We start from the raw sequence: 24,738 nt of genomic DNA on the forward strand, positions 1-24,738 counted from the left end.
AGCATGCACTCCCTGCAAGGCGAGGGAACCCATCGCGGATGCTCAGTGTCCCTTCCCTGTCCTCTCTTGGAGGACCACTTTGTGCTGTTACATGCCCTGCTCATTGCCTACTGTCATCACCCAGTTGCCCACCACAAGTCCCAGATCCTGGGGACCATAGACCAGTGATCAGACAGCCCTCCATGAACAGCCAGTGATCCTCTCTCCTTCCCATCAGATAGAGAGGATGGGGGCGGGGGGAGCACCTCAAGGACACATGGAGACTGTGGGGGACTTCCCTGAGTTCAAACAGAGACCTTTAATCCTAGCACTTGGGAGATTGAGGTAGGATTATCATGAGTTTAAAGCCTTAGCTACAGAGTGAGTTCCAGGCCACCCTGGGCTAAAATGAGACCATACCCCGCCCTCCACCACATACACACACACCAAAAAGAAAGAAAGAAAGAAAGAAAGAAAGAAAGAAAGAAAGAACTGGGGAGATGGCTCACTTGTTAAAGGTGCTTGCTCACAAAGCCTGCCTGCCTAGATTCGTGTCCTTAGCCACCCATGTAAAGCCAGAGCCAAACCGTGAAGAATGAATGACACTAAAGTACTATTTGGGGTTGGTGACAATATGTAGTCATTCTTGTGGTCTTTCCGAGGATGCTTGTGACCAAGCACTTTCATTCTCTCACAGGAGTCTGTTCTAATGATAAAGTAGGACACTGTATATAAACATCAGCTATAAAATTGAGGAACAAACAGCAGGGCGTGGTGGCGCATGCCTTTAATCCCAGCACTCGGGAGGCAGAGGTAGGAGGATCACCATGAGTTTGAGGCCAGCCTGAGACTACAAAGTGATTTCCAGGTCAGCCTGGGCTAGAGCGAGACCCTGCCTCAACCCCCCCCACACACACACACACCTAAAATGGAGAAGTGCCAGCAGCGTGGCCCAAGGCGTCAGAGCACTTGCTGTGCGAGCATGAGGGGCTGGGTTTGATCCCAGCGCCCCTGTGAAAAGCCAGATAGGCCAAGCACGCCTGTAACTGCAGCTGGAGGGGAGTGGAAACAGCGGGATTGCTAGCGCTTGCTAGTTCGCCAGTCTCACTGAAAGACGACAAAAGCCAGATTCCGTGAGAGAGGTGGGGGAGCAATAGAGGAGGCACCTGACGCTTTCCTCAGCTCCCTGCACACGGGGCGTGCTCAGAATGTGCCGTGCATACACTCCATGTGTGCACACATGCGGGCAGCAAACACGAGGTAACTTAATAAAGTGCTTGGCTTCTGTGTATGAGGACCTGATTCCCAGAACCCACGACCAAATGCCTGGTGTGGTGGCATGTGTGCTGGGGAGGTGACTGTTCCTGGGGAGACGAGTGCTCCCGGGGAGGTGTGTGTTCCCAGGGAGGTGAGTGCTCCCAGGGAGATGAGTGCTCCCCGGGGAGGTGTGTTCTCCCGGGGAGATGAGTGCTCCCAGGGAGGTGAGTGCTCCCGGGGAGGTGTGTATTCCTGGGGAGACGAGTGTTCCCGGGGAGGTGTGTGCTCCCGGGGAGGTGAGTGTGGAGGTGAGTGTTCCCGGGGAGGTGAGTGTTCCCGGGGAGATGTGTGTTCCCTGGGAGGTGTGTGTTCCCGGGGAGGTGAGTGTTCCCGGGGAGGTGAGTGTTCCCGGGGAGGTGAGTGCTCCCGGGGAGGTGTGTGCTCCCGGGGAGGTGAGTGCTCCTGGGGAGGTGAGTTTTCGTGGGGAGGTATGTGTTTGTGGGGAGGTGTGTGTTTGTGGGGCGGTGAGTGCTTCCAGGGAGGTGAGTGTTCCCTGGGAGGTGAGTGCTCCCGGGGAGGTGTGTGTTCGTGGGGAGGTGAGTGCTCCCAGGGAGGTGAGTTTTCATGGGGAGGTGTGTGTTCCCAGGGAGGTGAGTGTTCCTGGGGAGGTGAGTGTTCCTGGGGAGGTGAGTGTTCCTGGGGAGGTGTGTCCCTGAGGCTTGTTGGTCAGCCATTCTAGCCTAATTGGAGGGCTCTGGGCCATTGAAGGACTCTGTCTCAAGACAAGGTGGATGATGCCTGAGGATGACATCTGTGGTTGTCCTCTGGCTTCTGCACATGCGCGCGCGCGCACACACACACACACACACACACACACACACACACACAAATGAGGAGCAGTGGGCTGAGGGTTTATCTCAGTGTGAAGCATATGTTTATCATGTACAAGGCCCTGGATTTGATCTTAACCACCTGAAATAAATAAAAATAAAATAAAATCATCTAGGTATGGTAGCACACGTCTTTAACCCCAGCAGTCGGAGGCAGAGGTAGGAGGATCCCTGTGAGTTCGAGGCCAGCCTGGGACTACAGAGTGAATTGCAGGTCAGCCTGGACTAGAGACCCTACCTTGAAAAATCAAAATTTATAAACCAAACAAAAATGAGGACAGACCTTCAACTCGGGATCAGCTAGGATTGCTGTGTGATTGTGAGACACAGTGGAATATATTATTTAGCCATTATTAATAGTGGGAAGCAGTCCATGATCTACTGTAAAAGGAAAGACGTTTCCAGCACTTGGTATACCTAGTGTGCTATGTCGATACATGACCAAGTTGCTCCAGCTCACTAAGACCCCAGAGGGCATGCTCCTGATGGCAAGGAAGTGTTAATGGGCTCTAAAGATCCTGAATGGGTGGTCAGGTGGGCTTGGAATGTTGGGTTTCCTTTCTCACATGTAAGCACAGTGAGGCGCTGTCATCTCCAGGGATGTGTGGGTAGCACTTGCTCCGTCCTCTGTGGTCAATGGAAAGACCTGCCTGGTGCGGTCCCTCTTCTGGGACAGTGCTTTTGTGTTATCTTTACTCTGGATGACAGGGACCCGGCCACTGGCTTCCAGAATTGCTGGATGAAGCCCAAGAGACGTGCTTGAACCCTGCATACCGTCTCTATGCAGGCCAAGACAGCAGACAGCCCACTTCCTGGAGCTGGGACACTGGCCTGCTGTGGGTGGAGGGCTTCTGGCAGCAGGCCCCCACCCTGTGGTGACGACAAGGGCTGCAGTTTGCCCACACAGGCTGGCTCTGCAGGAGGGTTAAGGCCACACTGCTGCCCTCGGGGCTCTCAGAGTTTCGGTGATGGGTTGGCTGGGCTGACTTCCTTCCTGGGTGAGAGCTTTCCCAGCAGACTACCCACCCCGGACCCCGCTTTGGGGAATCAAATGACAAGCAGGGGGTACAAACATCAGCCCCTGGCCTCTAGGAGATCTGGATTCCACCGTGTTCCATGTGGGATGGGATTGCCTCACTTCTGTCCCCATACTTGCTGTTTCTGGGTGTAGTGTTCCTGAAAAGTCCCATCTAAGCTTCTGCTTGGGAGAATCTGACCTTGCTAGGTGGCCAGTCACTTTTCCCTCCCCTCCCCTTCCCTCGTTTTTCTTCCCTTCCTCTCTCTCTTCCCCTTCCTCCCTCCCTCTTTTTAAATTTATTTTATTTGTTTTTTTAATATTTTTTTTATTTGATAAAGAGGGAGTGAGAAAGAGAGAGAATAGGTGTGCCAGGGTTTCCAGCCACTGCAAACAAACTCCAGACACGTGCACCCCCTTGTGCATCTGGCTAATGTGGGTCCTGGGGAATGGAACCTGTTTCCTTTGGCTTTGCAGACAAGCACCTTAACCGCTAAGCCATCCTTCCAGCCCCCCCCCTTTTTATTTTTAGAGAGAATTGGCATGCCAGGGCCTCAGCCACTGTAATCAAACTCCAGATGCTTGTGCAACCTTACACTTGCCTCACCTTTATGTGTCTGGCTTATGTGGGACCTGGAGAGTCAAACATGAGTCCTTAGGCTTCACAGGAAAGCACTTTAACCACTAAGCCATCTCTTGAGCTCCCTTCCTTCCTTTTTGTTTGATTTCATGTTTATTTATTTATTTATTTTTAGTTTTTCAAGTTAGGGTCTTGCTCTAGCCCAGGCTGACCTGGAATTCACTATGTAGTCTCAGGGTAGCCTTGAACTCATAGCAGTCCTATCTCTGCTTCTTAAATGATGGGGTTAAAGGTGTGACCCACCATGCTGACCTGATTTCATATTTTTTAAAAAATATATTTATTTATTTATTTGCAAGCAAAGAGAGAGAGAAAGAATGGGAGTGCTAGGACCTCCAACCGTTGCTACAAATGAGCTCTAGATGCATGCACCACTTTGTACATCTGGCTTTATGTGGGTACTAGGGAATCAAACCTGGGTCCTTAGGCTTTGCAGGCAAGTGCCGTAGCCACTCTCCAGCCCAGATTTTGTATTTTTGAGACAGGTCTCGCAGCATAGCCCAGCCAGTCTCCAACTTGTGGTGATCTTGTTACCTTAGCCTCTAGATGCTAAGATTCCAGGCATGAGCTACTGTGCCAGACTCTCTCTGTTTTTTCTTTCTTTGCTGTACTGAGGATGGAACCCAGGGCCTTGTGTATTCTAAGCAAGTACTCTACCACTGACCCACACCCATCCACCAGTCACTGTTTTATCAGAGAAGCTGAATATCAACACAGACACCACCATATCTTGGTATCTGTCCGAGGCTCTGGCCAGTGGATGCTTTCTGCACATCTGTCCTTGGCCCCAGTCCATGCATCGGTACGGGAGCTGGTTTCTGATTAGAAGGGGAGGTACATTCTAGGACACTCAGGAACTGGATACTGTCCTGGGCCAGCCTGCAGCATGTGGGCAGCTGATTCAGGTGCCAGATGTCCAGTGTCTGTCCTGTGGACAGGGAAACTGAAGGTCAGAGAGGCTCACAAACTTGCCTGGAGTCACATAGTAACAAGTGGAGCCAAGGCATGGTCAGTGTCACTGTTTCCCTTGTGACTTCACTGTGCTATATATAACATGAAAGTTACCATTGCCACTGCTTTTTCTTTTTTTGAGAGGGAGTTCCACTGTGGTGTCTAGGCTGGCATTGACTTCCTTGGCTCCAGTGATTCTTCTGCCTCAGCCTCCAGAGGACTGGGACTACAGTCGTGGCCTGAATCATTAGTCTTTTTGTTGTTGTTGCTGATGTTTGTTTATTTGGTTTTTCGAGGTAGGGTTTCGCTCTAGCCCAGTCTGACCTGGAATTCACCATGTAGTCTCAGGCTAGCCTCGAACACACGGTGATCCTCCTACGTCTGCCTCCCGAGTACTGAGATTAAAGATGTGTACCACCATGCTGGGTTTTTAGCCACTTTAAAGTGTGCTTTTTGGTTGCATTAAGTGCATTCACGGTGTGGTACAGCCATCGTCACTGTCTGCTTTTGGAACTTTCCATCACCTCAGTGTAAACATTGTCCCCATTGAGCAGTATGCCCTCTGTGCTCTTGTCCCCAGCCTGGGCTGTACCTCTGTCCTCTCTGTCTCTGGATTTGGCTTTGCCAGGGCCCCCTTAAGTGGGATCACAGCAATTACCCTTTTGTATCTGGCTATGCTCACTTGCATAGTGTGGTCCAAGTGTGCTCCAGTCCTGTGGGGACCAGAGACCAGAGAATCATGGAGCTCACGAAAATGGTAAGCTCTGGAATCAGACACTCTGTCTGAAGGAGACATGTGGATGAGCGATAGTGGGAGAAACCCCATGGTCTCTTCTGACCTCTGGCACATGTGTGCACGCGCGCACGCACACACACACACATGTACACTCAGACCACACAAAATGAAGGAAAAGGTTACCTCAGTACTGAGGTCCCTGGGTTGTTGCGTGTGCCAGCACTTCTTCCTTTCCATGGCTGACTGGTGTTTCGAGGTGTGACCAGGCCATGTGGTGACCCACTGTTGACATGTCAGTTGCTTCCAGTTTGGGTTCCTATTGGACAGTGCAGCTGTAGACAGGGTACGCACGCGTCTGTTTGAGTCTCAGCTCCCACCTCCGGTGTGTCTGCTGGATATTCTGATTTGAATGTCCTGAGGCCATTTTAACCCTCTTTCCCTCCCCATGCACGTGTCTTTCTTTCAGTGTCCCCACTGAGTGGACTGACACGCCTCTTTGGATACCTGTAGTGGTGCAGGCCTCACTGCCCTCCAGTGCAAACCTTTGTCTGCCTTGTGGCCCTGACCTGTGTATAGGTTAACCTCAAAGGCCGCGCTAACTCCCCAGCCCCCTTGGTGATGGGGTCCCCAGGTCATTATGATCGGAGTGCTTCCTGTACCCTGCCCCAACCTCAGAATCTAGCCCTGGGAAGCTGGACAGAAGTGCCTTTGAACACGTCTGTCAGTGTTGAAAAGTTGTCTTTCTGCCTCGAGGTCAACATACCTGGATTTCACTGACGGGTGCTGACAGGCAGAACTGTGGGTGGTCCACGCAGTAGGTCCCCGTAAACCGCACCCGCCTTGATGCTGTCCTGGGAACTCATCTCCCTCTCCTTTGTCTCCCCAGGAACCTACCAGGGCCAGTGGGTTGGTGGCATGCGCCAGGGCTATGGCGTGCGGCAGAGCGTCCCCTACGGCATGGCGGCGGTCATCCGCTCACCCCTGAGGACGTCCATCAACTCCCTGCGCAGTGAGCACACCAATGGCACGGCGCTGCACCCGGATGCCTCTCCGGCGGTGGCCGGCAGCCCGGCCGTGTCCCGTGGTGGCTTCGTGCTGGTGGCGCACAGCGACTCGGAGATCCTGAAGAACAAGAAGAAGGGGCTGTTCCGGCGGTCGCTGCTGAGCGGGCTGAAGCTGCGCAAGTCCGAGTCGAAGAGCAGCCTGGCCAGCCAGCGAAGCAAGCAGAGCTCCTTCCGCAGCGAGGCCGGCATGAGCACCGTCAGCTCCGCGGCCAGCGACATCCACTCCACCGTCAGCCTGGGCGAGGCCGAGGCCGAGCTGGCCGTCATCGAGGACGACATCGACGCCACCACCACCGAGACCTACGTGGGCGAGTGGAAGAATGACAAGCGCTCGGGGTTTGGCGTGAGCCAGCGCTCCGATGGGCTCAAGTACGAGGGCGAGTGGGTCAGTAATCGAAGGCACGGCTACGGGTGCATGACGTTCCCCGATGGCACCAAGGAGGAGGGCAAGTACAAGCAGAACGTGCTCGTGAGCGGCAAGCGTAAGAACCTCATCCCGCTGCGTGCCAGCAAGATCCGCGAGAAGGTGGACCGCGCTGTGGAGGCCGCCGAGCGGGCGGCCACCATTGCCAAGCAGAAAGCAGAGATTGCAGCTTCCAGGTAGGCGCCTGGGCTGCAGGGCATGGGGGAGGGGTTGGAAGACCCCTCTTGGATCACTTGGAGGGTGTTCGTGGTCTGCTGTGGCCAACTGTGCCATGCCCAGCTTGAGGCTTGGATGGATCTTTCTCAAATGGTCCCCCATGTGACCTTGGGGTTCCTCAGAAGGGATTGTGGGCAGGAGTGGGATAAGGAAACAATCCCCTCCAACCCAGGACTGTTTCTTTCTTGTCTGTTAGCTATGCACCGAAATGTGGTTCATGTAAGCCACTGGGGGATAGAGAAGGTGGCACGGTCCCATGGCACCTGCTAGCTGCAAGAACGTGTTTGCCCCATGTCAGTGTGAAATGGCCACCTGTGGCAGGGGTGGTGGAGGAAAGTGAAAGCTGTTTGCGTAGCCCAGGCCTGGGGCCGAGGTCCCCTGTGGGTGCAGCTGACCAGCTGTGGGCAGCAGTAAGGGGCTCTTTGGGCCAGCGATTGCCGGTATTAGTCATGGGGTATTGAACTTGGACTTCTCAGTAGACACCAGGCCCTAAGGAACAGGAATGGAGGTGGCTTTGTGTGGGCATTGTGTGGGTTTCTAAGCATCTCTAGGTGTTGGCAAAGTCTCAGGGTCTCAGAGCTGGAGAAGGTGACCGTGTATAGGTCACTGGAAACCACAGAAGCAATCATGTGAGCAACTGGCCCTGGAGGTCAGGAAGTCACGGGCAGGGGCTATAGGAGCCGCCCTCTCAGGTGCAGGGCTCTGTGCTCTGTGACGCCTGTCTGTGTACGTCTGGGCGTCCATGGGTGTTCAGAGATCGTAAGCTTTGGCTTGCCGCCAGCTTCCGCTGCTTTAAAACAGAAGGGGCCTGGACGGTCATTCCTGAGAGTCCTGGAGCCCAGAAGCTGCTAAGGAGGCCTTGAGCTCCTGGGCCAGTTGCCCCTGGAGGACGTTCAGAATCCTTCTGGAAGATGCCGTTCTCAGGCAATGGCAGGCTAGCAGAGCTCCTGGGAAATTTGGTTGGTGAGGCGCCTTTGCCCACATGGTTGGTTTTCAGTGACGCTTGGCACGCTGATGGTGTCTGTTGGCAGGGTCCCTGTCACTCACAGCATCTGACTTTAGAGGGGATGAGATGGTTTCAAAAGGGTCCCTTAGGGGATAGGGAGACGGCTTTGTGGGTAAGAGCACGTTGTGTGCAAGCCCGAGGGCTGCGGGAGCCTGAGACTGCCGAGCTCGATTCCCCAGCACAGCGTGTAAGCAGCCGGGCGTGGCCACTCACATCAGTCCTCCCAGTCCTGTGGGGGGCAGAGACCAGAGAATAACTGGAACTCAAAAACGGTAAACTCGGGCTGGAGAGACGGCTTAGCGGTTAGGCGCTTGCCTGTGAAGCCTGAGGACCCCAGTTCGAGGCTCGATTCCCCAGGACCCACCTTAGCCAGATACACAAGGGGGCGCACATGTCTGGAGTTCGTTTGCAGTGGCTGGAGGCCCTGGCACATTCATTTTCTCTCTCTCTCTCTATCTGCCTCTTTCTCTCTCTCTCTGTGGCTCTCAGATAAATAAAAATGAACAAAAAATTGTTTAAAAAAATAATTTAACAATGGATGGACCTGGAAAGGATTATACTAAGTGAGGTAACCCACGCCCAGAAAGCCAAGCGCCACATGTTCTCTCTCATATGTGGATCCTAGCTACAGATGACTGGGCTTCTGTGTGAGAAGGAAAATACTTAGTAGCAGAGACCAGTAAGTTAACAAGGAGGCATAAAGGGAAGAGAAAGGAAGGGAGGAGGGTACTTAATAGGTTGATATTGTATATATGTAAGTACAATGATTGAGATGGGGAGGTAATATGATGGAGAATGGAATTTCAAAGGAGAAAGTGTGTGGGAGGGAAGGGGATTAACATGGGATATTTTTTATAATCATGGAAAATGCTAATAAAAATTTAAAAAATTTAAAAAATTTTAAAAATAATTTAAAAAATGGTAAACTCTGGAATCAGAGACTCTGTCGGAAGGAAACATGTTGATGAGTGATAGTGGGAGAAACCCCATGTTCTCTTCTGACCTCTGGCGCACGGCGTGCGCGCGCACACGCGTGCACATACACACACACACACACACACACTCTCTCTCTCTCTCTCTCTCTCTCTCTCTCTCTCTCTCTCTCAGACCACACAAAATAAAGGAAAAGGTTACCTCAGTACTGAGGTCCAAATTCCTTCCATTTGCCCCTTTCCCACTCCTAGAAATGTTAGTCTGGGAGATAAATTGGAGAAGCAAGGGTGAGTGCTCACTTAGTATTTTAGGAGCCAGTTAGGAATGTCCAACCTTTTGACACTGGGACACAATATTGTCATCTACAAAGTTCATATTTAAGAACTGAGCAATTGAGTTTTTTTTTAAAGCAAAAAAAAAAATCTCGTAATGTTTTAAGCAAGTTTACCATGTTGTGTTGGGCCATATGTAGCCCACGGGTTGCATGTTGAACACCCCATTAGCATCACAAACATAGCCCTTGTTTTAGATAGAAAGTTCAGTCTAGCACAAGGACCATGGTGCTGGCTGCCTCATGATGTGCTGCCATGCCCCTGAACGTTTGGTGGACTAACTTCCTTCCATTTTACTGTTCCCCTTTGAATTTTAGGGCTGTGATATACCATAGGCAATTTAGGGACTGGGGAATGCTCTTGACAGCCCAGGCTAGCCCAAAGGTGAGCTCTTGGCCTTGTGGTTTTTATTCATTCACTCATTTGTTTGTTTGTTTGTTTATTTTTGAGGTAGAGTTTCACTGTAGCCCAGGCTGACCTGAAATTCACTATGTAGTCTCAGGGTGGCCTCAAACTCATGGTAATCCTCCTACTTCTGCCCACCAAGTGCTGGGATAAGAGGCATGTGCCACCACGTCTGGCTATTTGTTTATTTTTTTTTTACTTGAGAGAGAGAGAGGGAGAGAATGGGCATGCCCAGGCCTTCAGCCACTGCAACCAGACACATATGCCACCTTGTGCATCTGGCTTACGTGGGTCCTGGGGAATCAAACTGGGTCCTTCAGCTTTGCAGACAAGAGCCTTAACCTTGAAGCCATCTCACCAGCCCTTGGCCTTATGTTTGAGTAGCAGACATGCAGCATTCTGCAATCATGTATAACCTCTGCCAGGTCCCTGGTGTTAGGAATGAGGAGGACACAGGACCCAGAGCAGTTTTAAGACAGACCCCACAGGACACGGGGGAAAGCTGGTCTCGACCCAGGAGCCAGGTGGGATTGGAGCCGAGTTTAGGTCCTGCATCTGCATGGAGACAGGTGTTTCTCCTCTGAGCCTCCAGTTCCTCATTCACAGTGAAGTATAGATGTCATCTGCTCCTGGTCCCTGCTTGTGGCCTGCATCTCCAAAGGGCAAGAGGGCAGGGCTGGGCAAGTGTTGACACACCACACCAGTGACCTCCACACTCTAAGATAAAGCTCAGAGCCACGTTGGGAGGGACTCATCAAAGTTGGGACTAGCCTAGGAAAGAGTGTTCGCACTGAGTCACCAGCCACTTAAGGTATTGGCCAGCCAGTGAGCCTGTCTCCCAAGGGGCCTCCTGTGGTGTTTACCCTCATGGACAGAGACGGCGCTTGGCTGTCTGACTCCAGCTTCATCATCTGTATAGACAGGTCACAAAGAGGCCTCAGTCAGGTCACCATATGGCAGGTGCTGAGGAATGAGATCGGCCCTGGTTCCACCTTTGCCGACTGGGGTTTCAGAGCCTTTGGGAGAAAGGGATTAGCTGGAAGAAGTATTCCTTCCACCAGTTGACAGCTCCCTTGCTACCTCTGTGCTTTCACACATACAAGCTTAGGGTCCAGGGTATGTAGCCTGCACAGGTACAGCATAGCCCATGGTCTGTCCTCCTTCCCTCTCCCTTCTTCCATCTCCAGCATTCTTAAGCTCATTCATCTGTGGAGTTATAAGATCTGACCTGAGTGGCCGAGAGACAAGGATCAGACCCTCCCCCCGCCCACTGGCCACCAAGATCAACTTCTCACACATTGACGTCCAGCAGCATGAACCTGTGTCCAACTGTACCATGACTGCTGATTGGTGGGCAAGCTAGTCGACCTCTCTGAGCCAGGTTCCCACTGGAGAATGGGTAGAGCCCACGATTCAGGCTCTGGCCCGTGACTGGCACTGCCATTATGCTGGTATCGCCTGGAGCCCTGCTCTGAGTGTTGTATAGAACGCAGGTGTCTGTGCTTACAGAAGGGACCCTGACTTCTGTCAAGGTGGGGAGACAATGACTGCACTGTTGCCTAAAGGATGAGGATTCACCCCACGCTGTCGGGGCAGAGCCCTGTCTCCTGTATTTTCCCAGTGAGCTGAGAATGTGGGCCCAGGAGAAAACAGAGGCCAGTGTCCAGAGAGGGGAACTGGTAGGTGAATGGCAGGGCCTTGAGCCCAGTATGGGCCACAAGACTCTGTGTGGCCACGGTGGAGTGTCTGGCCCCAGCTGTGGTCACTGTCGCTGAGAGAGATAACAGGGTGCCGCAGGGCCACACTGCTCCGCTTACAACCTGCTGGTCTGGGCTTGTCCCAGCGAGTGAAGTGACGACCCATCTGCGGGGTTCAGAGTGTGACAGGCCTTCCCCGGAGCAGCTCTGTGACAATGACCACAGTAAGGCTGGGGGCATGGGAGGGTACAGATACATGGAGGGCAGTTCTGCGGGGAGGGCATCACTTTTGTCCAGACTGGCTATGGTCCCAGAGTTGGGCTGGTGAGAGCTTCATGCAGGGTCAGTCTGGGCCTCAGCCCCTTTATGACTTTTTAGTCCCTGCCTGGATTCTAAGGCCCCCTATTGGTAGAGATGAGGGTGGTACCTGCATCCTTAAAATGCCCTGTAAATGAAACTCCACTCTGGGGAGAGGGAAGATGCGAGTGTGAAGCTTTGAACCCCAGCTTTCTGAGTGCCTACTTGTGTGCCAGACATGAGCTGTCCCTAGTTCTCAGATGGCCCTGCCCAGAGATGACCCCACCCCTAGTACAAACCTTGAGGCACATGTCAGAGAGCCCTCCTGATAGAGCGGGACCCCCGCTCTGGCCTGTGATGAGTCAGGGGTGTAGAGACAGTACAGGGAGCTCCTGTGGGTCCAGATGGGGAGGGCATCTTGCCTGTAGGAAACCAAACTTTCAAGTATCTGACATGGGAGAGTGGTTTTTCTATATTTAAGAAGTATTTTTCCAAGCTGTGAAGATGGCTTAGTGGGTAAAGTTCTTGCCATAAAACTTGAAGAGCTAAACTGGGCGTGGTGGTGCACCTCTTTAATCCCAGCACTCGGGAGGCGGAGGCAGGAGGGATAGCATGAGTTTGAGGCTTCCCTGAGACTACATAGTGAATTCCAGATCAGCCTAGAGTGAGACCCTACCTCAAACCAAAAAACACAACAACAAAAAAAGAACACTTGAAGAGCTGAGTTTGGTTCCTCACAACCCGTGTAAACGCTGGGCATGGTGGCTCTCACCTGTAATCCCAGCACTGGGGAGGTGGAAACAGAGCCCCCAGCGCTTGCTGACCTGCTGGTCTAGGCAAATCAGTGAGCTCCAAGCTCAGTGAAAGACCCTGTCTCAAAAAGTAAGAGTGACTGAAGAAAACAATCTATGTGAACCTCTGACCTTACACACACATCCATGTACATGCATCTATACACATGTGATTATGCATATATATTATGCATACCACACACACACACAAAAACAAAAAGGAACATTATTCCCCATTAAAGTTATTAAAAAATAGCTTATGCTTGTTAAAGTATTAACCAGAGTAGGTCCACACGAAGTCACCACGTGCTCCCTCAAGCTAAGTTGTCCATCCCCTTAGAAGCACATCAGCTCTCGTTCGCACTTTCCTACCTGTGGTCAGTATGGCCTGAAAATATCATACGGAAAATTTCGGAAGTAAATAATTCATAAGCTGTTCCTTTCTTTTTGGGGACAGGATAACTTATGTATGCATGGGTTCAAAACTGGGTGCTATTCTGAGTCATGCAATGACATTTGAAACCATCTCACTCCATCCCACCCAGGACATGACTTGGCCTTGTCTGGCATGCCCATGCTGTGTACGATAGATACCTCATTAGTCACTGATGTCCAAGTGACCCTAATTTGACTTACGAGAGCAACTGCTCTGTTACTCATAGTTATTATTAATCCCTCAAGTGGCTAATTTATAAATGGGTGTCTGTATCTAGGAAAAACAATGTGTATGGGGTTTGGTACTGTAACCTGTGGTCTCAAGCATCCGTGGGGGTCTTGGGGCGTGTCTACGCCAAGAGGGATAGCTGTTGGTGCGGCACATCTCCATAACTCGCTTGGCAGAGCCAGGCTTGCATGGTGAGCTATGCTGGGAGCTTGCTTTCCTCTCTCACGGTGTCCAGTAGACTTTCCACGGGGGCACGTACTGGTCGGCGTGCAGCTTTCACAGCCACGGTAATACAGATGCGCCACGTGGCACGATCTCTTGCTCGTTACAACTGACCAGAGCGGGCATTTTGATCGTGCGATCTTCCGAGAGAGGCCACAGAGGTTGTCTTTGTCTGCCCTCCCCATGCTGCTGTGGGCATTCCTGCACCCTTCTGCCCTGCGGTGGCACGGCCTGCTGAGAGACGCATGCTGGACAAGGCCAAGTCATGTCCTGGGTGGGATGGAGTGAGATGGGTTTCAAATGTCATTGCATGACTCAGAATAGCACCCAGTTTTGAACCCATGCATACATAAGTTATCCTGTCCCCCAAAGAAAGGAACAGCTTATGAATTATTTACTTCCGAAATTTTCCGTATGATATTTTCAGGCCAAACTGACCACAGGTAGGAAAGTGCGAACGAGAGCTGATGTGCTTCTAAGGGGATGGACAACTTAGCTTGAGGGAGCACGTGGTGACTTCGTGTGGATCTTCTCTGGTTAATACTTTAACAAGCGTAAGCTATTTTTTAATAACTTTAATGGGGAATAATGTTCCTTTTTGTTTTTGTGTGTGTGTGTGGTATGCATAATATATATGCATAATCACATGTGTGTAGATGCATGTACATGGATGTGTGTGTAAGGTCAGAGGTTCACATAGATTGTTTTCTTCAGTCACTCTTACTTTTTGAGACAGGGTCTTTCACTGAGCCTGGAGCTCACTGATTTGCCTAGACCAGCAGGTCAGCAAGCGCTGGGGGCTCTGTTTCCACCTCCCCAATGCTGGGATTACAGGTGAGAGCCACCATGCCCAGCGTTTACACAGGTTGTGGCGCATGCTGCCTCGGTACCAGCCAAACGCTGCACAGGGCAGGGAGCTGGAGGAAGTGATGGGGGGCTGGATCGATGCCTGTGTCAAGAGGGGCTTCTCCACACAGTGGGCTGAGTAAAAGCCCCTGAGAAACATCCATGTTCTAAGGCCTGAACCTGTGACTGTGTCTCATCCCTTGGCGAAAGAACTTGGCAGTCGTAGCTAAGGATGAGTAAATTGGGGATTGTCCCAGACCACCCGTGTGGCCTAGGTCACCACAGATCCTTGTGAGAGGTAGGTAGGCGATATGGCAGCCGCAGCAGAGGTTGGACCCAGGAACCTTAAAGGCGTGGGGGAGGAGGTCAGGCGGCAAGGAACTCAGTCAACTACGAGGATTCTCCCGGAGCCACTGGAAGAAACCCGTACAGCCCACTCTCTCATTGCAGCCCCAGGAGCTCGTCTAGATGCTGACCCAGCATGCATTGTTTTAAGCCACACACGGTTTCCTTATGGTGATGGCAGGAGGCCCATATGCTCTGCGTTCTGGCTCAAGGCGGTGTCCACGTCGGAGTTTCTCCCCTGAATGCTCAAGTCCCCTCCAGCTCCCGTTGGCTGCCGTACCCACAGTAGCGCTTCTGGGCCCCAAAGGAATTTGGGCTCCCAGGCAGGGAACTTGCTGCCTGGCTGTGGGAGGCCAATCACACGTAAGCCTTCGTGGTAAAAGCCCATCTGCTCTGGCTTTGACCTTGCAACTTGAAACTGAGGAGCGTTAGGAACAGGTGTGAGAATCCTGGAAAGTGACCAGGTTCAGGGCCAGCGGAGGGGACACTCAGGCGAGAGGCTGGTGTGTGACATTCATGGTCCCGGAAAGGCAGACAAGCCTCTGAGCTAGGGCACCTTGACCTTGCCTGGTATTTGGCAACTTTTGTGCTGCTTCTCAGAGGCTCAGGCAGCCTGCTCTGCCCACCTCCTGGTCCATTCCCTGAGGGAACACCTTTGCCACTGTTGGGAGCCATGGTTAGGGTGGCTGTCATATCGCCCTCTGTACTGGCAGTTTCTTGTCGCTGGGACAGAATACCTGATCTGAAGTACCTTAAGGAGTGACAGGTTTATTTCAGCCTGTAGTCCATCGTGGCGGAGAAGGCAGGGTGGCACCTGGTCATATTCTAACATGGTGAGGAAGTGGGGGTGGGGGGAACATACTGCTTGTCAGCCATCTTTTGCATTTTTATTCATTCCGGGTCCCCATCCTGTGGAGTTGTGCTGTCCATAGTTAGGGTGGGCCTTCCCACCTCGACCTAACCAAGCTCAGCCCTCACAGGCAGGCCCAGAGGTTTGTTTCCTAGATGACTCCAGGTCCTGTCAAGTTGACAGTCAATAGAACCATCAGATCCTCCTACAGAACTGGGTGCTTGTCAGACAGGCGCCCAGGACCTCGGAGCTGACTCACTGCAGCTGCCACATGGTCACACAAAGGTGCCACAGGAATTGCCTCAGGACTGGGGCTGAAGGCGCATGTGGCTGCAACCCGCTGTTTACGTGGGTACTGGGGTATTGAACTCAGTGAAAATCGGGCCTTCATCCCTGCACGGCAAACATTCTAACCAGCCCCCCCCCCAATTTCTTTTCAGACTGGGGTCTCAACAAGTCTCTCAGGCTACCCTTGAACTTGGATACCCCTGTCTCAGCTTCTCGTGCAGCTGGGTTATTAGCGCGCCACCATCCCTGGACCACCCAGTTGTTTCTGCTTTTGTTCATGGGAGGCCATTTGCAGGCATTGCTGTGATCAGTGGCATAGCTGACTGGTGCTGTGCCCTGTGGAAAGTAACTGAACGGGGCAGCAACATCTTCCCACACTCCATGGCTGTAGCCACACTGGACCCTCTGGCTGCTTCCCCACTGTGACAGAGCCACAGACTTGGGGGGGGGGGGTCCCAGGCAGCAGGACATGTCCTCTATCAGTCTGGAAGCCGCAGAGCTGATGTCACGGTGGACATGTGTGAGCGCGTCCTCTGCAGGCTCCAGTGAGGGCCCTTCCTGTCTCTGCCATGTGCTCTCGGGCTTCTTGGTGTTCTGTGGCTCATGGCCCTGTCACCCTGAGCTCTGTCCCTGTCCCTGTGTGCTCTCTTTCTTATACAGACATCAGTTGTTGGATTAGGGCCCATTGGTGTCCAGTGAGGCCTCATCTTAATTACATCTGCAATGACCCTGTTTCCCAGGAAGGTCTCCTGAGGCTGCAGCTGGAGAAGAAGTGGGACACTGTCAGGCCCAGCACACTGCCCACAGCTCCTCTGGTGCCTCTGCCACTTCTTAGTTTGAGTGCCATTCCTCTGCCTTGCGCATTGATCCCTGAAGACTGAGGTGCCCACTGCAAGGACTTCCTCCCAGACTCATGGCTGTCCTGCTACAGGCCCTTCATGCCTGTGTTCCTAGCTTAGGGCCCAGCTTGTGGGGTTCTATCTACTTCTCTGGACCCCATGAAAATCTACCTGCACCTAGCACTTACATGCATGCATGTGTGTGTGTGTGTGTGTGTGTGTGTGAGTGTGTGTGTGCAGTTTAGTGGGTAAAAGACAGACTTAGCCCCTGGAGTTATACCCTGCTGCCTCTAGAAATAGCCTCTCTCAGTGTCCCTCTGTCTCTTCAGCCCATCCTCCACATGCTCAGACCCGGGCTTACTTTGTCATTTGAAGAATAGGAGTGGGCTGTACCGGTGTTAGATATCTTACATCATTCTCCCTGCCCCTTGCCTTGGGAGTCACCCCAGCCTAGCACCAAGTTTAGGCTTCAACCCTCCTCCTGGCTTATAGGTAGGAGGGAGAGACAGAAACAGGGATGAAAGGAGAGAGGTATGGCTTGAACATCTCGCTGAACTTGGACTGCAAGGTTTAAAGACCTGCTCCTGGATGTGTAACCGTGGGGGAGTGTTAAGAATAACGGACTGCCCGAGGTTTCTCTGGATATGTGTGAGTGTAAAACATGAGTCAGCCGTGTCAATCGGGACTTGGTTACGGGTGACAGAATCACAATTCAGTGCACTCAAGCAAAAAGGCGGTGTTCGGGACTGGGTGACGATGGCTCAGCGGTTAAGAGTGCTTGCTGCTTAGGCATAAGGGCCTCTCAGGGCCAGAGGTTGCCAATCTTGACTCTCAGAACCCATGGAAAAGCTAGGTGTGGCCACACTGGCTGTAACCTAGTCTGCAGGGGGTGGAGAAGGGAGGGGCTCCCTGAGGGACAGCAGCTGCGGGTTGAGATGAGACCCTATCTCAAGGAAAGAAACACACCAAGGAGCATTAAGAGAAGAACACCTGACATTCTCTGGTCTCTGTACCCATATGCATGTGTCACGCACATCTGTACACACGTGAGCATACATCATACACACCACACACGCCCCGAAAAGGGCGTCACTAGAGGCTGGAGAGATGGCTCACTGGTGAAAAGTGCTTGTTGCACAAGCGTCACACCTAGAGGTTGGGACCCCAGAACTCACACAAAGCCGAGTGTGGTGGTGCATAGACATCTGTGGACCTACGGCAATGGGGGGAGGGTGCAGAGCCAGGAGAATCCTGAAGCTCACAGCTCCACTAGCCTGGTGTTCACAGTAGCAAAAGCAGCGAGATGCTGCCTCAAGGCAAGAACCAACACCCGAGGTTGTCCTCTGAACACACTCACTCACACACACACACACACACACACACACACACACACACACACTAAGAAAAGGCAGTGATGTAGGGGGCGAGTCTTAGCCATGAGTTCTCAAAACCAAAACCATGTGATCTGCAGTCGTCTGTGCCCTTGCAGCACAAAACAGTGTCCTCAATGGCCTCGGGACATTAGCTACAGATCCCTTGAGTGGATGGTTTGTCTGCTCCTACGTCATGCTGCTCGTGGCCGTGACCCCTGGCACTGAGTGCCAGCTCACCTGGAGCTTGGGGACTTGCTGCATGCAGAGAGGACACTCCAGGTAGAAGTTGTAGGCATCCTGCCCCATGCTCCTTACTCCAACACATCTTCTGCATTGCCATTTCTGCACAAGACGGGCAGTGGGTCAACCGAGTGTGGTCTAAGCAGCTAGACTGAAGTGGGACAATGAGCTAGGCGTCCTGCTAGAACCTCTGTGATCTTACCACAGGCCTTACGACCATAGTGTTGATGTCAGCAGAACATCTTACAGGCCGGCAGCTGAGGTGCTGGCAAGCTGTGGCTTAGCTGGCTCTGGCTGAGACCACGCCTACAGCAGCGGGCAAGGAGCTGCCCCAAGCCCTTGGGGTGGGGCAGGAGGGTGGCACGGGCCCCACTAAAGGTCAGGCCCCCAGCTGACAAGATGCTGTTCACTAAATGCGATGGCATCCTCAGACAATGGCATGCCACCTGGGTGAGTGAGCTGTCACAGGCCAGGTATGGAGCATTGGAAACTTGACTGAAGCCGAGCCAGTGTTGAGCAGCATGCCTGGCCTCTCACTGTTTTGGGCTACAAAGACCGTCACCAGCACCTGGAAGTGCCAAGACCCAGCTTGGTGCAGGCCTGCAGGGACCACACAGCAGCTGATGGTCTCACAGTGCTCGGCTTCCTGGGGTGGCTGTGGCATGGTCCATTTCTGCCAGGGGCTCTCCCGAGTGCCTCTTGCTGTCCTCACAAAGGCCTTTCCTGGGTGTGTAGAGATCTCCCACCTCTATGGGGTTCTGTTTCAGTGAGATCCATCCTTTTCACCCTATTTTACCTTAGTCATCCTCCTGTTTGCAAACAGGAACATTGGGGGTCAGAAGTTCACCCAGGGGTTTTGGGGACATGACTCAGGGCACAGTGCTTGGTGTGATGGTAAAGAGGCCAGACTGATGGGATCCCAAACAATAGTGTCCTAAGGTCAGAAACATGCCATAAACCCTGAGGACAGGTATGAGTGAAACAAGAGAGTAAGACAGGTTGTGATCACAGAAAACATCTAGATGAAATTCAAAGACACAAAGCCAGGGGTAGGGTTGCTACAAGTGCTCAGAGTTTGTGTCTTGGGCAATGAAAATGTCCTAAAAGTGGGTAGGGATAAGGGCTGCATGACGTTGTGAATGTAATAGATGTCACTAAATTGTAAAGTTTAAGGGAAAAGACAGATTTTATGTTACATAAAAAATTGTGCTGGGCATGGTGGCGCACGCCTTTAATCCCAGCACTCAGGAGGCAGAGGTAGGAGGATTGCCGTGAGTTCGAGGCCACCCTGAGAATACATAGTGAATTCCAGGTCAGCCTGGACTAGAGCAAAAGCCTACCTCAAAAAACTAAAAAAAAAATTGTGATTCTCCCTCTCCCCCCACTCTCTCTCTCTGCTTCTTTCTCTGTCTATTCTCTCAAATAAATAAAGATAAAGATTTTAAAAAAGAGGGGCTGGAGAGAGATGGCTTAATGGTTAAGGTGGTTGCCTGAAAAGCCAAAGGACCCAGATTCGATTCCCCAGGACCCATGTAAGCCAGATGCACAAAGTGGTGCATACATTTGGAGTTCACTTGAAATGGCTAGAGGCCCTAGTGCGCCCATTCTCTATGTCTTTCTCTATTTGCTTCCTTTTCTATCTCTCTCAAATGAAAATAAAATTAAAAGCTGGGCGTGGTGGCACACACCTTTAATCCCAGCACTTGGGAGGCAGAGGTAGGAGGATCGCTGTGAGTTCAAGGCCACCTAGAGACTCCATAGTGAGTTCCAGGTCAGCCTGAGCTAGAGTGAGACTCTACCTCGAAAAAACAAAAACAAAAAAATTTAAATTAAATTAAAAAATTGTGAAGGATGGAAAGATGGCTTAGCAGTTAAGGCTCTTGCCTGGAAAACCTAAGGACCCAGGTTTGACTCTCCAGAACCCCATAAACCAGATGTACAAGGGGACACATGCGCACAAGGTGGTGCACATGTCTGGAGTTCAACTGCTGTGGCTAGAGACCCTGGGGCACCAATCCTCTCTATCATAAAAAAATAGTTTTTTTTATTGTGGGGCTGGAGAGATGGCTTAGCTGTTAAGGAGCTTTCCTAAGAAGCCTAAGGACCCAGGTTTGGCTCCCCAGAACCCATGTAAGCCAGACGCATAAGGTGACGCATGTGCCTGAGGTCATGCGCATAAGGTGGCTCGTGTGTGGAGTTCTTTAGCAGTGGCGGGAGACCCTGGCATGCCAGTTCTCTCTCTCACTCTCTCTTGCTCTCTGTCTCATAAAAAAAGAAATAAATGCATTGTGTAAGGTTGTATTTTAAAAAAGAAAAGAAAAAGAAAAAAATTGTGGGCTGGAGAGATGGCTTAGCAGTTAAGGTGCTTGCCTGCAAAGCCAAAGGACCCAGATTCAGTTCCCCAGGACCTACGTAAGAGGCAGATGTACAAGGTGGAGCATGTATAGGGAGATTATCTAGAGTGGCTGGAGGTCCTAGTGTGTCCATTTTTCCCTCTCCCTCCCTCTTTCTCTCTCTCTTTCTCTCTCAAATAAATAAAATATTATTTAAAAATTGTGAGTTTTAAAGGGGAAAGTTAGGGGAGGGAGGGTGTTGCAGTCCGGTTCGCATTGCTGGTAGAAATCACCCAACCAAGAGCAGCTTCTGGGAAAAAGAGGTTTATTTGGCTTACAGGCTCGAGGGGAAGCTCCACGATGGCAGGGGAAAACGATGGCATGAGCAGAGGGTGGACATCACCCCCTGGCCAACAGAAGATGGACCACAGCAACAGGAGGGTGTGCCAAACACTGGGATGGGGAAACTGGCTATAAAGCCCATAAGCCCGCCCCCAACAATACACTCCCTCCAGGAGGCATTAATTCCCAAATCTCCATCAGCTGGGGAGCTAGCATTCACAACACCTAAGTTTATGGGGGACACCTGAATCAAACCACCACATTCCGCCCCTGGCCCCCATAAATTGATATCCATACATGATGTAAAATACAATACATTCAGTCTGACTTTAAAAGTCCCCATAGTTTTTATCAATCTCAATGATGTTCATACATCCCCATAGTTCAAGATCTTTTAACTGAGCCATAATACCAAAATATAACCTCAAAAAACCCAGAATGGCACAGAATAAATATTCACACTGCAATAGATGGCATTGGGCATAGCAAAGAAACATTCAACCAATACAAGATTTAAAACAACCAGGGCAAACATCAAACTCTGTAGCTTCAAGTCCAGCAACTCAAACCAGTGACAAATCTTCAAGTCCAATAATTCTAACCAGCAACAAGTCTCTGGCATTCCAATTCCGCCCCTCCAGCTAGGCTACTCACAGTCCTGGGAAACTTCACTGGGGGTGGCAGCTCCTGGGCAGCCATCTCATGGTCCCGGCATCTCCACTGGGTCTCCACTGCAAGCCACGGTTCATCCTCATGGCCCCATGGGGTCTCTATGCAGGCAACCAGCAAACCCGCTTCACACTGCCCATGGCCATTTCCAAAACACAAGACCGTGTTGCAAACTCAATGACCCTCTTTCCAGCATTTCTTATACTCCACGATACCAGGTAGGGTGCCAATTTGTTAATCCAGGGGGGAATTAAGCAGACTTTGAAGAACAGGACTCCTTGAGCACTCAGGCCCCTTCAAAAGAGTCTACATTCTTCTTGTTGCCCCAGCGCAGGTCAGCTAGCCCAGTCTCAAAGGTTGTAATCTCTCAGTTGCAGCTGAACGGGCAATAGTTCACCCAAAGATTTTTCTTTCTGTGCCATATCCCTCTGCACACACTAGTTCATTTCTACGCAAAGCAACCCTGCACAACTTCTCAGGACATGGGCATAAGAGCAAGCTTCTCACACAAACTGCTAGCCCAGTCCAGGCACAGCTCTTTCTCACCCTCATAAGCCAAACCTCACAGTTCATGGTTCTTACTGCATTCAGGTCTTAGAGCTCAGACCAGAATAGTCCATTAAGCTGTACTTACAGCACTGCAAGACATCTCTTAGGCCAAGGTTTCAACTCCTTCCACTTTCCTCTTGAAAATCAGCTACAAAAGGCCGAAGCCACACAGTCAGGTGTCTAGCAGCAATCCCACTCCTTGGTATCACTCTACTGTTACAGTCCGGTTCGCATTGCTGGTAGAAATCACCCAACCAAGAGCAGCTTCTGGGAAAAAGAGATTTATTTTGGCTTACAGGCTTGAGGGAAAGCTCCACAATGGCAGGGGAAAACGATGGCATGAGCAGAGGGTGGACATCACCCCCTGGCCAACAGAAGATGGACCACAGCAACAGGAGGGTGTGCCAAACACTGGGATGGGGAAACTGGCTATAAAGCCCATAAGCCCGCCCCCAACAATACACTCCCTCCAGGAGGCATTAATTCCCAAATCTCCATCAGCTGGGGAGCTAGCATTCACAACACCTAAGTTTATGGGGGACACCTGAATCAAACCACCACAGAGGGTATTACCATGAGATTTATTTATAATCATGGAAGTTGTTAATAAAAATTTGAAAAAAGGGCTGGAGAAATGGTTTAGGGGTTAAGCGCTTGCCTGTGAAGCCTAAGGACCCCGGTTCGAGGCTCAATTCTCCAGGACCCACGTTAGTCAGATGCACAAGGGGGCGCACGCGTCTGGAGTTCGTTTGCAGTGGCTGGAGGCCCTGGCATGCCCATTCTGTCTCTCTCTTTATCTACCTCTTTCTCTCTCTGTGTCGCTTTCAAATAAATAAAAATAAACAAAAAATTTTTTAAATTTTGAAAAAATAAATAAGTAAATAAATAAATAAAAATTGTGAATTTTTTTAAAGTTTTTAATTTTTTTTCCTCAATTTTTATTAAAATTTTCCATGATTATAAAACGTATCCCATGGTAATACCCTCCCTCCCCCCACCACTTTCCCCTTTGAAATTCCATTCTCCATCATATCCTCTCCCCATCTCAATCAGTCTCTCCTTTATTTTGATGTCATGGTCTTTTCGTTCCTCTTATGATGGTCTTGTGTAGGTAGTGTCAGGCACTATGAGGTCATGGATATCCAGGCCATTTTATGTTTGGAGGGAGCACATTGTACGGAGTCCTACCCTTCCTGTGGCTCTTACATTCTTTCTGCCACCTCTTCCATATTAGACCCTGAGCCTTGGAAGGTGTGATCGAGATGTTACTCAGTACTCCAGTCACTTCTTTCCAGCACTATGATATCTTCTGAGTCATCCCAAAGTCACTGCCATCTGAAAAGAGAAGATTCTCTACCCAAAGTGAGAGTAGCATTAATATAAGGGTATAAATATTAAGAGAAGTGCTTACTGGGCAGTTTGATAAGCTTAGTATATACATTTAGCCAGGCAGCAGCATATGTTACATCCTTAGGGCTCATGACTACCCCTGTTTTAAGTTTTCAGTATCAGGGATGTGTTTCCCCCCATGGAGCAGGCCTCCGGTCCAATTGGAGGGCAGTTGGTTTCTACCATGACAGACGTGCCACTATTGCACCTGTTAGCTAATTTGGGCTGGCTGGCCAATTATAAGGCTTGCAGTGTTCAGTGCTGAGTATCTTCACTGGTGGTATCTCTTTCTCCAATTGAACTACATGTAGAATGGCTTCTTCTAGCTTTCTGTCAGAAAAATTGTGAGTTTTTTTGAAAGGTGATCTCATGTGGCTCAGGGTGCACTCCAACTCACTATGTAGCTAAGACTGACCTTGAACTCCTGATCTCCTTCCTTAACCTCCCAAGTGCTGGCATTATAGGTATGTGTCATCACACTGGGTTTCTGCAGGGCTGATCAAATCCAGGGCTTTGTACATGCCAGGAGAGCTCTCTACCAACCAGGCTACATTCCCCACAGTCAAAATTGTGAGGTTGAACAAAGCAAACAAGATAGCAGCTGGTGTCCCTGAGGACCTGCCTATGTTGAGATGGAGCTGCTCTGTGAGGTCACTAGTGCTCAGGTCCTCTCTCTCAAGTGACCCCATCCCTGGGGTGTGATTCCAGTTCACACCATATAACCACAAGGAGGAGGGTCCTGGAGAAAGTAAGGCATTCTGGAAGGACACAGCAGGATGGCCAGCTGCAAGGGAGGCTTGGGAAATGTCTCTTAACCTGGGCCACACAGGCCGGCAGACAATTGGTAGCTTTAGCACAACGGGAGAACAGATCCAGCAGCCACAGGGGATGGACAGCTGCCTCTGCCACTCTGACCAGTGGCAGTGGTGGTCTCTCTGCCACAGTCTTCCTGAGCCCAGCCTTCGCAGTTTCAGCAAGGCTGCTTCTGCACCGGCTGCCCGTTCCTTGAGCGCAGAGACGCTGCCTGCGTCACCTGGGGCTGTAGGGCTAGATGACAAACCCATCGGGGTAGATGCTCAGCAGCGAGTGAATGTGGCTTGTTAATTAATGCTAAATCATTTCCTGGGATCACAGAGCTTAGGGACAGCCAGGCCGG

General features: G+C 51.1%; 1 protein-coding gene across 1 annotated transcript in view; it reads left to right on the forward strand.

Moving 5' to 3' along the window:
- Nucleotides 1-24,738, forward strand: part of Jph3 (junctophilin 3) — a 90,100-nt gene that overhangs the window by 18,130 nt on the left and 47,232 nt on the right. The window contains exon 2 of the mRNA XM_004666051.2: nt 6,355-7,132. Coding sequence (XP_004666108.2) covers nt 6,355-7,132 — 778 coding nt within the window. The remainder of the gene's footprint in view (nt 1-6,354; nt 7,133-24,738) is intronic.

This window comes from Jaculus jaculus, chromosome 1, assembly GCF_020740685.1.
Source record: "Jaculus jaculus isolate mJacJac1 chromosome 1, mJacJac1.mat.Y.cur, whole genome shotgun sequence".
NCBI classification, from domain to species: domain Eukaryota; kingdom Metazoa; phylum Chordata; class Mammalia; order Rodentia; family Dipodidae; genus Jaculus; species Jaculus jaculus.